The sequence below is a fragment of the Arvicola amphibius genome, chromosome 13 (genome assembly GCF_903992535.2).
Source record: "Arvicola amphibius chromosome 13, mArvAmp1.2, whole genome shotgun sequence".
Taxonomy (NCBI): Eukaryota; Metazoa; Chordata; class Mammalia; order Rodentia; family Cricetidae; genus Arvicola; species Arvicola amphibius.
In genome coordinates this window covers 54,800,276-54,814,884 of record NC_052059.1, presented here as the reverse complement: position 1 = coordinate 54,814,884, position 14,609 = coordinate 54,800,276, and the positions used below count along the sequence as shown (strand labels likewise).

General features: G+C 41.5%; 1 protein-coding gene across 6 annotated transcripts in view; it reads left to right on the top strand.

The window, feature by feature from the left end:
- Rcbtb1 (RCC1 and BTB domain containing protein 1) overlaps window positions 1-14,609 on the top strand; it is a 40,994-nt gene that overhangs the window by 19,995 nt on the left and 6,390 nt on the right. For 5 of the 6 annotated variants that reach the window (XM_038309649.1, XM_038309648.1, XM_038309647.1 and 2 more), the window contains exons 6-12: window positions 4,047-4,205; window positions 7,113-7,220; window positions 7,584-7,726; window positions 9,145-9,335; window positions 11,401-11,527; window positions 12,953-13,104; window positions 13,734-13,864. In XM_038309649.1, the coding sequence (XP_038165577.1) occupies window positions 4,047-4,205; window positions 7,113-7,220; window positions 7,584-7,726; window positions 9,145-9,335; window positions 11,401-11,527; window positions 12,953-13,104; window positions 13,734-13,864 (1,011 nt within the window). The remainder of the gene's footprint in view (window positions 1-4,046; window positions 4,206-7,112; window positions 7,221-7,583; window positions 7,727-9,144; window positions 9,336-11,400; window positions 11,528-12,952; window positions 13,105-13,733; window positions 13,865-14,609) is intronic. The other variant, XM_038309652.1, reaches the window with a different exon arrangement.

The following is a 14,609-nucleotide window of genomic DNA, read 5'->3' as shown; positions in this document are numbered from 1 at the left end:
TCCGAGCAGCTTGCTATAGATTAACTGAGTGTAAGCAGTCAAGGTATTTTTCTCAGCCAGTTCTTTTACCGGCAGGCTGCATTTTGTTGTTACAAAGAAAGGATCAATCACCTTATTATTTATCTCAAAATGTCATCTTAAAAAAATTCTTAAAGGAATCACAAATCTAAACTATTATACATGAAAAACAGTCAGCTCTACTTTAAATCCTCAGGGTGCATACCCACTCATAGTTTTTTATATCAGGAAGCTGAAGGCAGAAAGGGGTGCAAGGAATTAATCATCACCTTGATCACCAACCCATCCTCGCAAGAAGGGTACCTTAGGCAGCAATAGCCAGCCTGTCATTGTTTTTGACTTACTTCAATGAGTCCCTCGCTCAACTATTAGAAATATGCCATTCTAAACTTTAAATTGGTCCCCAAGATTTTGTACCTCAAAGCTGTTAACAAACAACACAACCCTAAGTCATTATGTAAAGCTTTGTTTCAGCCATGATGCACACTGAAACCTGTGGACACATCTCCGAACATTAATACTGAAAGAACTTGAGGTAGCCTAGCTGCGACTTAGTTGTTTTCCTTAATTATTAACCTAAGGCACGTCTATACGGCTTATCCAGAGATACTCATAAGTCCTAGCTGTGTGACATTTCCTTGTTCCTATTTTCTATCTTCTACAACCCCTGCTTCATCAGGGGTGGAGGCGACATCATATCCTACCTATACCTATGTTGATTTTCCACTAAACCAACCTCTATTGCAATCCTTTATTTATTAAAAAGCCTCAGTCATCAAACTTTTATTTAAACTAACACTATTATTGTATAAAGTCATTGCTTCAGTTAAACAGTACATCTTAAGAGGAAATCATCTTCATAATAATCCACAGGTAAAAATGTCAGCAGAGTGGAATATTTCCATGAAATAATCACACTATATTGAAGGCAATGGGGATACTTCATGCCCATTCACACCGTGTCTAGATACCAGAGAAAAATGGCATTGGACATACATGCAAAGGCACAGCAGTAGCAAGAGACATTCTGGAGTTGAAACCCTGGGGTCTTGCCTATCCGAGATTCATTCACCAGTGCCTTTCATTCTGGTGGGCCAAACTCCCAAATTCAAGTGCCACCTGCTGCTCCTCTGACATGGTCACCGACATCTTTTGATGTGAGAACTCAGTGTTCACATTCATGCTCTTTGCCATGATTTCAGATAGATGTGCTATGTAAGCTTCTAAGGACTCCCAGTCTTCAGGTATATTTTGTTTTTCAGTGTATGTAATAATTTTGGAGAAGAGTAACTTGCTCAGCCCCATGCCCCTGCTTATGTTAACGTTCCCGCCCTGCTCATTCTCCCTCTGTAACTCTGTTGCTTCACCTTATGCTTTTGCTGGAGCCTTGCCTCCTGCCTGCACTGTTGACATTGGTCTTTGTTAATAACCTTGAGTTTCACCTTCCCAGTCTTCCTTGACCCTCTGTGATTGCTAAAGCACAAATTAGGTCAGTCAGGTCAGTCACTTTATTCCCTGTTTAAAGTTTTCCAATGGTGTTAATTAGTTATACCAGTTAGAAACAAGGTAGAGAAGAAAATACCACAAAGCTGATGGTGACCCAGGTTTCATTGTTGGTATGTACCAGAGGTAGGCATAGCACACAGGCTGTGTCCAAACCTGCTGTCTTCTTGCCCATTGCTTGTTGAATGCAAACATGGTCTCCCCCCACCACCATTTAAAGTGAAAGAGAGTGGTGTTTGTAAGGAACTTGGAATGCTCCAGAAATACCTGAGGAATGATTGTTGAAGTTAGACAAATCTTGCTCATTTCTGAAGCCTGGATCTTGCTTTGTTTTAATTGTTAGCATGTGTTAATTTTAATAATAGTACAGAATCCAGAATCCCTGCCTTAATTAAACTAGATGTTTCTGTGACTGTCCCTTAGTGAAGTATGTTACTTTTCTTCTACCTGTAAAATGTGTATTTCATCTGGGTGTTCATAGTCAAGACATCAGCAGTATGTTGGACTGTTGTCAACATGTGAAAATAGAAAGTATTGACAGGGAAGAAAGTTGTAGAAGCCAGACTGAGGGTGTGTGAAGACTGCTTGTCACAGACCAAGGAATGGGGTGAATGTAGGGTCTTAAAAATCCTGCTAGTATTAGAAAAGGTTCTTTCTTCTTCTGCCCTTAAGCCTCTCCAGTCCCTATTTCCCCCTCCAAGTCCCCTATATCCTTCCCAGACACATCTCCATCTTACGCAGAAACTCAACAACAGCTGTGCTTACCCACATGAGACCGAGTCAGTCCGGATTCCCACAAGAGATGGGAGACATCTCCAGACTCCACTCCTTACTGAGAGCTATTGGCAGTTGGTAGCTGCAGTGGGAGGGGCAGGGGGGATCACTGTTTCTTTTTTAAGGGTGTGGCCATTGGCAAAATTTTTTCTTTTAATTTCTCATATTTGTTTCTGGTTTTTGACAAGCATAGAAACCTGCCTGTGTGTCTCCAATAAAAATCTAGTGTTCAGATTGTGGTAGATAATAGCAAAAGTAGGTTGTGCAAAGTTGACAGGTAGCAAGAGAGAACTCAAGTACTTAGAAGAACAATCTAATAATCAATGCTATTTCTGTAGGAACAGACACGTCCTTAGTACTTATGACTATTATTACTATGTAATGGTGAGAAATTACAATGGAAAGTTATAAGCTTGATGGTTTTTGTACTGTATCAGAAATAGGCTAACATGTTTGTGTCTACATCATGTCAGATTTTATTGAAGAACAATAACTTCACAAGGTATAGCAACTTTCATAGCAATTTGTCAAGTAACCCTGTTTTCCTTGGTAGCCCTGACTGAAGGCCATCACAAATTATTTATTCCAGTCTTTTAACATTCCAGTCTTAATTTTTTGTATTAGCTCTCAGAGCACACATTACATTGCTGTGTGTGTATGTGCATGTGTGTGTAAAACATAAATATTACAAAGGAATTAAAGAGTCCATGGCATTTCAAAGAGACCCGAGAGGCAAAAGCTGATAGAACTCAGGAGAGTCCCTGGCAGTTACGATGAACTTGGGCTGGAGCTCTCTGGGAGAAGTGATAGCTGCTGCTGCTGCTGCTGCCGGAGTCAAGGCTTGGGGTCAGAATTGAGCTTCAGAAGTGAAGCGAAGTAGAGGCTCTAGAGGCCAGGGGTAGGATTGGGTCCAGAGGGATGAATGGCAGGTGGATGGACAGTAGGTCCATATAGGTGCATAGCAATTTGACTAGAACTTGTAGGACAGTTGGGAGCTCTCTGCTTCCTGTAACACACTGGTCAGATGACAAACCTCTAGAGTCATTATTACCACTGCCAAGTGAGTGTTGCACTTTTTTCTTAGTCTGGTATGTCTGATAAGTTCTTATGCCTGGTTTTTCTGATATAATATTAATGGGCGGTTCCAGTCCTAGTTTATGTCTATGAATTTATGCAGTAGCGCTCTTATTTATCATTCCGTGTCTTGTGGATGATGCCTGACGGACGGTGCTGTTTGGGTGTCCACCAAGTGCAGAGTCATCATCCTTAGTAGAGTAAAAAGCTGCTTATAAGATGGACCCTCTCAGGGCGAGGCACAGTCTGAAAACCGTTTTACACAATGCATAGTTCCTTAGGGCAGGACACAGCCTGACCTCAGCAGTCGTCCTGAGCCATCAGTTGTGGATGAGTGAGACAGGGAAAAGAACAATATGGTTTGGAGAGCTTTCTATGAGAAACAAAAGACTTTCTGCCCAAAGAGCTGGGTGTGCTTTTACATCATCAATGCTTTGCCTTACTAGTTCCAAAATTAACAACTGTATGTGTCTATCTCGTTGTCAAACTCAGAGGGTACCATAGTAAGTTGTTGAAAACATAGTACAGTACTTGGGCTCTATATATCCACTGCCCAGCTAAAGGGAATACTGACCCCAGGGCCCCTGTGTGGGATTACTGTGAAGATCAGTGGGTAAGTGCATTCAGAACCATGCCGAAGTTCTAACGGCTGGTTTTCCTTTTTCCTTCTCTTGTAGGTATTTGCTTGGGGCTATAACAACTGTGGTCAGGTGGGGTCCGGATCTACAGCAAATCAGCCAACTCCTCGGAAAGTTACAAATTGTTTACATACTAAAAGAGTGGTCAACATTGCCTGTGGTCAGACCTCATCCATGGCTATTCTGGATAGTGGTGAGGTTCGTCCTCTTCATTCCCCTGTCCCCTCCACCTGCATGCAACGGTGCCAGCATGCAGAGGACAGTTTGTCTTGTTTACTGACCCCCTAAGGAGGACCAGCTAGCGAGTGCTTGCTCAGTCCTCAGAATGACTCAAATCTGAAGATGTCAAGTAAAAATTCTAATGTGTCCTAATTTTAGTTTTTGCAGGATCCCTGTAGCCTCATGGTATAGGCAGTGGGTGGGGTCAGCGTTAGAGCGTGCAGTCTAACCAGTGTAGGTGTTTGGATTTAACGTTGGAACTGAGAAAGAACAACCTTCCTTCCAGTGGAAGAGTTGTCTGTACAGTTTTAAAGTCAGCTAATGAATTCTTCATAAAAGCATCCACGGCATCTCACGTTTGACTGGAGGAGGAGCATCTTGTTTTGTTGGAAGATCATCGTTAGCTACTTTCATAAACCTGCCCTCTGCCCTGTAACCATGACCCCTTTTGAGCTGATGGTTACGTCTATGAAATTACTGATGCCACTTAAATGGGCCATGTACCACCTATGCTTTCCTTGGTGCGTGGGGACTATACAGTCTTTGTGTTTGGCATCATGCAGTGATGGGTTTGGGGTGCTGAACATGTTACTGAGAACTCACGTAAGTTGACTTTTTCCTTTTTTATTCAATCCTGCTATCATCCATGAATACTTCAGAATCTGTGGGCAATCAATCATCTAATACCCTCTGTTCAGTATTCTTCATGCTTTTATTTTTTCAAGATTTATTTTTATCATTTTTGAATTATACATACCTATGAGTGTCTGTGTGTGCACACAAGTGCAGTGTGCCCATGGAGTTTAAAAGATGCCATCAGGTTTTCAACACATGGAATTACAGGCTGTTGGGAGCCCTCTACTGGGAACTGAGCTAGGTTGTCTTCTAGAGCAGTACCCTGTCTTAACTGCTGAATCACTGATTTTAACTTGAAAATGATTATTATGTGGTTACTTTTACAAAGGGGAAAGCAATGAAGCCTACAAAGTAAGCATTGAAAAGCTTTTTCCTAATCTCATTAGTAGTTTCATATGTATCCTTCTGGACTTTTCTTTATAAGCAATTTTTGTAGGCGGCTGCTTGTTTGTTCCCCAGCAACCCAGACTCCTGAAATAACCACACAGAAACTGTTTTAATTAAATCACAGCTTGGCCAATCACTATAGCATATTCCTAGCAAGTTCTTAAATATTAAATTAGCCCATTTCTATTACCTTATATTTTACCACGAGGCTCATGGCCTACCAATAAAGTTCCAGCTGGCAGCTCAGGTCTTTCCTCTCTGGTGGCTACATGGCATCTCACTGACTCTGCCTTCTTTCTCCCAGCATTCAGTTTATTTTTCCCCACCTAGCTCTGTTCTGCCCTGCTAAGCCAACTGGCCAAAACAGATTCTTTATTCATTAACCAATAAAAGCAACACATATACAGAAGGACTTCCCATACCAAGCAGTTATCTACAGATTAGTTTAATTACCTTATTTAATTACTTATACATTGCTGCCTCTCTGTCGCTCTGTTCCCTGCCACACTTGACAGCATTGTGTTGTCTGTGCGCTGAGACTGTCTCTGTAGCGCTTCTCAGAATGTTGCTTAGTTTGCTTCTGTGGGTGACGGACACCTGAACCTCTCTGGAGGACTTTCGGTTGTTTTTGCTGTTGTGAATTATGATGCACTGATTTCTGTTGCTGTATGTTTATCTTGGTACACCATATAAGCATTTCTATAGAATTCCCAGCATAGAATTTTTAGGTCAAGAAGTATGCCATTAAGAATATGGATAGCTGCTGCCAAATTTGTTTTTGCAGAAGGCCAGTATCTGTTACACTAATGGCTTTGATGAAATTGCACGTAGCCACCTCTCACCCTCTGCCCTTTCTGCTTTACTTTGTCCTGGAAGCCCCACTGTGCATTTGCCTGCATCTATGTGGGTCTTGATGCCACCAGAAGTTGTAGGCGTTTAATTTGAACTTGACCTTTTAAAATCTGTTCTTGGTTAGAATTTATTACTATGGCTCACACTGAATATTCCAAATCATTAGCCCTCCTGACTAGCCTATGCCAGCTGCTGCCACCTGACTTTTATTTATTTTATTTTATGGGTTTTTTTTTGTCTCTGTGATCTTTTAAAAATGAAAATTTAATCTCTGTTTTGAATAGTATAGTAAAATTCTTAAATATATTCCACTTTCTGTTTTGTTTTGTTTGCCCCTTTGTTTTGTTTTGTTTTTTGAGGTGGTGTCTTGCTGTATAACCCTTGCAGGTCTGGTACTTGCTATGTAGCCCAGGCTTGCCTTAAATTTGTGACAGTCTCCTGCCTCAGCATCCTTAAAGCTGGGATTACACATGTACTGCCTCGTTCTATGGGGTTTTGTTTTTATCAGCTTATTATCTGGCTCTTTCTTCTTTTCTTCCACCACTATTCTTCCTCCTTCTCTCTGTCTCTGCTATGACGCTCTGTGCCTTCTGCCTGGAGTGCCATCGTCTGTCCCGCTCGGGTCTCCATTCTCTAACAGCTCTCCCTCCTCACACTGCTGCTTGGAAAGAAACCTCACTGTTCCTGCAGTATGTTCATCTCTGTGGTGGCTCTTACTACCAGCTCACCAAGTGTGCACATGTTCCTTGCCTTTGGCAGGCTTGGGCTAAAGATTCCTTCCTTGTACCTCTCATTGTGTAGGACATGCGGTAGGTGCTAATCACTAATAGTTTTTCATTTGTGAAGTCATGACATGGGAACGAAGTCAGTCATCTGCTTTGTATTTGTAGGACCCTGTACCCACAGTGTAGGTTTGGAGTATCTGATCTGTGTAGGACAGGACTTCTCTTCCCGTTGGCAGTTTCCACAGCTTGTCCTCTCTCTCTTTCTCTCTCTCTCTCTCTCTTGCAGGTGTATGGCTGGGGCTATAATGGCAATGGACAGCTGGGCTTGGGAAACAATGGCAACCAGTTGACCCCAGTGAGGGTGGCAGCCCTGCACAACGTGTGTGTAAACCAGGTACACATTGCATTTCTTGCCATACATTTTATGGCAGATGTATTGGAGGTTAATTCTTTTGTCATTCATTTCTGGCAATTCTTTATGCCTTCACTTTTCACATTTAATGTTTTAGCCTTCCTCTTTTTCTGCTAGAAAAGGGGATCCCATGGTATTGGACATGGTCTTCTTCACAGGGAAAAAAAATTCATGAAAATGACCAATGGGTAAAGAATTAGACTTCCCTGATGTTTCTAACTGCTCCAGAAGATGCCAGTCCACACATGCTGCTGGCCTGGCATTCTGCAGAGGCCAACTGTGGCCTAAGCAGGTGGTTGCTCTGCCTTTACTGCTAGGATGGTAACCATTTGTGTTTACTTTCAGATTGTCTGCGGATACGCACATACTCTAGCACTAACAGATGAGGGCTTGCTCTATGCCTGGGGAGCTAACACATATGGGCAGCTGGGAAATGGCAATAAAAATAATCTGCTAAGCCCAGCACACATCATGGTGGAAAAAGAAAGGTAATTTGTGACTCATACTTATTAACATTCTCGTTTTGATCCAAATGGCTTATAAGTCAGAATGAACATGTGTGAACTTGCCTGTATTCCAAAGCACCCACCTGTGATTGGTGGGAACTAAGGCGTCTTGGCTCTGAAAGGCTTGGAGCTGTTGTTTTTGTAGGGAGGTTATTTAGGGTCTGCGATCACACTGAAATTCAAAACACTAACTTTGTAACACCTAAATTCACTTCTAAATAATAAAAATTGCTCTTTAAAGGACATTATTTAAATACTAATTTGGTTTATTGTATGCTACTGGGATAGGTGTGTAGTGTTTATTCATCAAATTGTGAGGTTTTATGCAGGGTACCCTGCCTTAGGAGTACTGTGAAAAATGAAGCTGATCTGGCTTGAGGACCTTTTGGTTTGGAATGTTCAGAGCCCATGACCTTCAGCCCAGTGGTAGTCATCCTAATGAAGATATTGCGATTTGGGTAAAGATAAGGAAAAAATATATGTATAAGAAAATGCTTATTGAAGATAATGTTTACGGGGGGGGGGGGGGGATGGTGGAGATGAGAGGGATATTCGAATCAGGAAAGCACTTGTAAGTACCTGAGTTAGATCACCAGAACCTGTATTAAAAAAGCCAGATGTGCTGGTGTGCACTTATAACCGCTGGCTAGCTTAGCCTATTTAGTGAGTGCCAGGCCAGTTAGAGAGCCTATCCCAATTAAAAGTTTTACAGTGTCTGAGGAATTACACCTGAGGTTGTCTTCTGGCCTTGACACAGATGTGTACACTACTGTCACCCCTCCCCCCATAAACGAACACACACAATAGGATTTTTTTTTAATTTAAAAAAATTTATATGTATGAGTGTTTTGCCTGTGTGTATGTATGTGCACCATGTATGTGCCTGTTGTCTGTGGAGTCAGAGTGTGTTGGACCGTCTAGAACTGGAGTTACAGATAGTTGTGAACTACATGTGGATGCTGTGATACAAACCCAGGTCCAGTACAAGAACAAGAAGTGTTCTTAACCTTTGAGCCATCTCTCCAGCCCCAGTATCTTTTGTGTATTTACGGCTTATCTTCCCAGAGCAGTGAAGACATTTTGTCATTGTCCACTGTCCTCATTGATTTTAACTTCCAGTCTCTTTCCATATTTGCCTCAACAGTATGCATTATTTATGTATTCCTACCTCAAGATGAACTTAGGTGAGAAGTGGGCCCTCAGAGAGACAGAGAGGAGGGAGGGAGATTGGGGGAGCTCTTTCCTGACCTTTGGTTTTGTAGGCAGGGTTTGTGGCTTACATCACTGACCTTGGGCTGATTTGTAAGGTGTTGAAGCATGAATTTCTAAGTTACTCTGTAGGGTGTGCTGCAGGCACGTGTGGTAAAGAAGTAACATGAGTGTTTCTTCAATGTTCCCAGAGTTGTAGAGATTGCAGCCTGTCACTCCACCCACACATCTGCTGCTAAGACCCAGGGTGGGCACGTGTACATGTGGGGCCAGTGTCGGGGCCAGTCAGTGACCCTTCCGCACCTCACCCACTTCTCCTGCACCGACGATGTGTTTGCCTGCTTTGCCACCCCTGCTGTTTCGTGGCACCTCCTGTCTGTGGGTAAGCCATTCAAGCTGTTTCTGCCTCCGGTAACCAAATACTATTCCTGCCATATTTGGTAGCTGTGAGCTGCTGAGGTTCTAGGATGTTTTCTGTAAGCTAGTTTTAATGTTTTTCCTGAATAATAATCAGATTTATTCATAGGTCATGAAACATTCTCAGAGACTGTTTTTTCTTCCTGAGTTCTTCTATTTTAGTTGAATTCATATTTAATAACAAAATTAACCAATACAATCAAGTGGAATGTAGAGCATTCATAATGCTTTGCACTCACTTTGTATTAAGCTCCAAATGCTTTTATTACTTTTAAAGCAACCACAACTCACTAAGCAGCCACACTTCATCCGTAGCCCCTCTTCTTCTTGGGGGAAAGAGGATGTTCAGGAAATATTAAGCTGCTACTAAACTTCAGGAGAAACAAAGAATAATTTTTAAAAATACTTTACCAGCTCAGTTAGTGTAATACAGTATATATTTGCAATAAATACAATGACTAAGAAGCATTTGGTTCAGTGAATGGGACTATTTGATTGAAATCACATTTATGTTTAGCATACACCGCCAAATAGGCCAATATACCACAGCCTGAGATTTCCATGTCCTGCTCAAGCTGGCCTAATTCTGACAGGCCTCTCTAGGTTCTTGTATCTTAAAATGCAGCTATCTTTTTCAGAACAGTATTTAATAATGTTTGGAGAGGGGAAGAACTAGCCAATGACCTCACCTTGAGAATTGTTTTCTTTCCTTCCAGCCACTAAAGTCAGAGGGTTCTCTCCTCTAGGTGGGAGTTCCCCTGTTAGAGAGAAGTAGTTCTCTAAAAGCAGGGTACACTGGCCATCACAGACAAAAAGGGAAGGTTATTTCCATGCTGTGATGAGATGCTGAGACACCCATAAAAACCTTGGTTTTGGGGGGCTGAAGAGATGGCTCAGAGGTTAAGAGCACTGGCTGCTCTTCCAGAGGTCCTGAGTTCAATTCCCAGCAACCATATGGTGGCTCACAACCATCTGTAATTCGATCTGGTTCCCTCTTCTGGCATGCAGACAGAACACTGTATACATAATAAATTAATTTAAAAAAAAAAAAACCTTGGTTTTGGGTGAGTGGTTAGCCATCACCCATATCCTGGATACCTTAGTCATCTCCTTTCTTTTCTCTTCAGCACTTAGGCTATGGGGTCAGGGGAGGCTGGTCTTTAAATAAGCTCCTACTTTTTCTAAAGCCACTACGCTCCTGGCTCAGTCGTTGTTCCCAGCCCATGAGTTTGCACTGGGTCCAACATCGTGTTCCTTAGGTAGACTCCACAGCAGCTCGTGTCATGGAGCAGCATTGGTTCTCCTGTAGAATGCTTGAGTCCTTCCAGGGAAGGTTGACTGCTTCTAGGTAGTGTGGAAGGATTAGTGTTATCACATTAATTTTCAGAGTTAAGAACAATGCTTAGATATCAGATGGCTATCAAGTTTCTCTTCCTAAGAACTGTTTGCATGGGAAAGTGTTTTTGGGTATCCATCCTATAAACTGATCAAATCAGAACAAAGATGTCAGTGTTTCAGTCAAGGAAAACTGGTGAGCACTTAGTCCCAGAAGAAAAATCACTCAGGTTATGAGAGATCAGTTGTACCCCCATAAAGTACCTATGAGGTTTATTTGTTTGGTTGGTTTTGTTTTTTAAGGCAGGGTTTCTCTGTGTAGCCATGCCCATTGTGGAACTTGCTTTGTAGGCCACACTGGCCTCAGAAACAGAGACCCACCAACCTCTGCCTTCTGAGTACTGTGATTAAAGGTGTACACCACCACTGCCTGGCATGAGATTTATTTTAGTGCATATTTTCATGTTTAATTATACTTGAAGACTGTTATTTGGCTTTCCCAGATACTCATTTTGTTTCATTTGTAGTTTATAGATCAGTTACCTTAATACTGTGAGTTTGATTTGTTAAATGAGCCATGAGCTTTATTGATCAGAAATAGAGTGGAATTAGGTACCGTAACTATCTTTTGAAAGCCTCTCATGCCTGATTCTGTCTCCTGAGTTTTGTGTTAATGGTGTGTCTGTTGCCTTCAGAGCATGAAGACTTTTCAACAGTTGCAGATTCACTGAAGAAAGAATTTGATAGTCCAGAAACTGCTGATCTGAAGTTTCGAATTGATGGGAAATATATTCATGTCCATAAAGCTGTTTTAAAAATCAGGTATTTTTTGCATGAGTTTAGAGCCATCAGTAACTTTACCTACCTTTTGTTATTTCTGTTTGTTATTACAACGCAGAATAGACACTAAGAAGAAATTATGGCAGTACAAAGATGTTTGACAGTTTAGTACTGTGGGCAGATAGTTATCAGTTCTACTTGTTATCAAACACTGTCTTTTGCTTGTATTCATGCAACTTTTGAGGGGTATAACTATTTGTTTTTTTCCTGTCATTTAGTTTTCTGTAGTACTAGAAATTATAGCCAGTACTTGCGCATACTAGGCAAATACCCCTGATTGGTAAGTGGAGACTGCTTGTTCATTTCCCGGCCACCCAGACCCAAGTGATCACACAGAAATTATATTAAGTGCAACACTGCTTGGCCAATGACTCAGGTGTATTTCTAGCTAGCTCTTACATTGTGAATTAACCCATTTCTATTAATTTGTATATTACCATGAGGTTGTGTCTCACCAGAAAGGTTCCAGGCAGCCTTCTACTTCGGCAGCTACATGGTCTATCTGTGACTCCGCCTACTCTTTCTCTATCTCTGTTCGGATTTCCTGCCTGGCTTTGCTTTGCTAAGCCATTGGCAGAAACAGCTTTACTTATCAACCAATAAAAGCAACACATATTCAGAAGGACCTCCCACATCACTAATTCTTACGTTATTTTTCAGGTTACAGATTTGGCTGGGGCTGTAGCTCAGTAGTAGAGCACTTGTCTAGCATGAGCAGTGCCCTGGGATTGATTTCCCAACATTCAAAATAAATGAACTAATAAATTAATTGCAGTTTTAGTGGATACTCAATTTTATTTGCATATTAAATTTGTGAGTAAATCTCAGTATATATTCTCTTCTACTATTAAAGATTAAATTTTTCCAAACAGAAAAAAAAAATAGACATGTTTTTACCTATGATTCTGTGGTCAATGTGGCTGTGTGTGTGTCTTTCTCATAGCTTTTCTACCCTGTTACATCCATTCTGCATTGCTTAGAAATATTTTTAGCCCCTCAAAGTAATTATCACTGAAAATGTTTTTTTTAGAACTCTGAGTAAATATTGTGTATTTCTGTACCATACCTCACTCTGCCACTAAGCTACATCCCCAGTCCTCACTGTATTGTTTAAACTGCATTTCTGTATACATAAAACCTAAAACAAATAATCCAAACACTTAATTAGGATGGGAACTAATGGAAAAAGTGCTGTTGTACTCCTGGGCTCTCTATCTAATTGATACTTTTAAATGGTAATAACAAGATGATAGTGATTTTAGCAATATTAAACATAAAAGTTCTTGAATAGCAAATACTTTTGGTAGTGAATGATCCCAGCTTGTGCCAGCCAAGAGGTAAAGGATACCTGTAATACCTTTTATTTGCTTTCAACCCTTTCATTGGTATGGTTTGCTTTTGTTGCAGGTGTGAGCACTTCCGATCCATGTTCCAGTCCTATTGGAATGAGGACATGAAGGAGGTGATAGAGATAGACCAGTTTTCTTACCCTGTGTACCGTGCCTTTCTCCAGTACCTCTACACAGACACAGTTGATCTGCCGCCTGAGGATGCCATAGGTACCGCATAGGGACTGACCAGGCCATGTGCCCGTGACTTTGTCCTAGTCTTAGAGCAGTGATATATAGTTAATTACAGGTATATTGACTTTTGTATACTTAAAAATAATGTTTGCCGGGTGGTGGTGCACGTGCCTTTAATCCCAGCACTCGGGAAGCAGAGACAGGTGAATCTCCGTGAGTTTGAGACCAGCCTGGTCTACAAGAACTGGTTCCAGGACAGGCCCCAAAGCTACAGAGAACCCCTGTCTCGAAAACCAAAAACAAAACAAAAATAATGTCTAAAGTAAACATCTCTAAACTGCTGCTATTGTTTAAAGTTATAGACATACTTTGTAACTATAGACTTATTTAAAATATGAAAGTGTAAGTTTCTAGTGCATTTAACCTTTTGTAAACAAAATAAGGAAGAGACTCCCTTTTTTATTCTGTATACTATGGAAGAAATTGTATAAAGTAATTAATTACAAGACAGGTAGATTTGGGGAGATATGAGGAATGAAATAAAAAGATATTTACTCACCTTCAGAATGTTTGCTAAGAAATCACTCTCACGAACTGAACATAGCATGTTCCCAGCTGCTGTGGGTGCGGTGAGCGGGTGTGACCTAGGTGCTTCTGCCTTTTAGGTCTTCTGGACCTGGCGACATCATACTGTGAAAACAGACTGAAGAGGCTCTGTCAGCACATCATCAAGCGGGGCATCACTGTGGAGAACGCATTTTCCTTATTCTCTGCTGCAGTCAGATATGACGCAGAGGTAACATAGAAGTGCCCCAGCTCCCTCCCTACCAGCCTCCTCCTTTTCTCTGACAAGGAGCGTGGCTAGCTTCACCTCTCTTACTGACTCAGCGACGAGGCCTCAGATGAACTCGGCCTTGCTTCTTTACATCTCTGTTCGCTGTTTCAGGATCAACTGTGTTTCTGCTTCTGCTTTTAACTGATTGGCTGAAGGCTGCACAGTGGGAGTGTAGAGTGCTGGACTCCCTGGACTGACAGACAGCATGCTTTACTTCCATCCTCTGATGTCAGTGCATCTGTGTTTCTCAAGGCCACTTTGCTAAGTTCACCTGTCAGAAGCCCAGGATACTGTTTGCTTTACATCTGTGTCTGCAATTCCGTCATTGTCATGTAGCTCAGTCATTCTTGTGTAAAGAGCTTACTGTGTATTCCCTCCTTTTTAAAAAAAAAGGTTTTTTTTTGTGTGTGTACATGTCTGGAAACTAAAGGACAACTTTCAGGAGTCAATTTTCCTCTTCTACCCTTGCATACACTCCAAGTCAGTGATTAGGCTAACGCAGAAAGTGTCTTTACCCACTGAGCCATCTCAGTAGTCCCTACTTTGTTTTATACTAGTTGAATGTCAAATCTGGGTTTCTCCAATTTCTAGTCTGTTGAGTGCTGTTCTGTAGTATATATGACACTGACCTTTCTTGAAGTTGAGCAGAGCCACAAATCGTGAGCAGACGCACCTGATTCACCATGCTGCAGCTCCTGGCACAAGC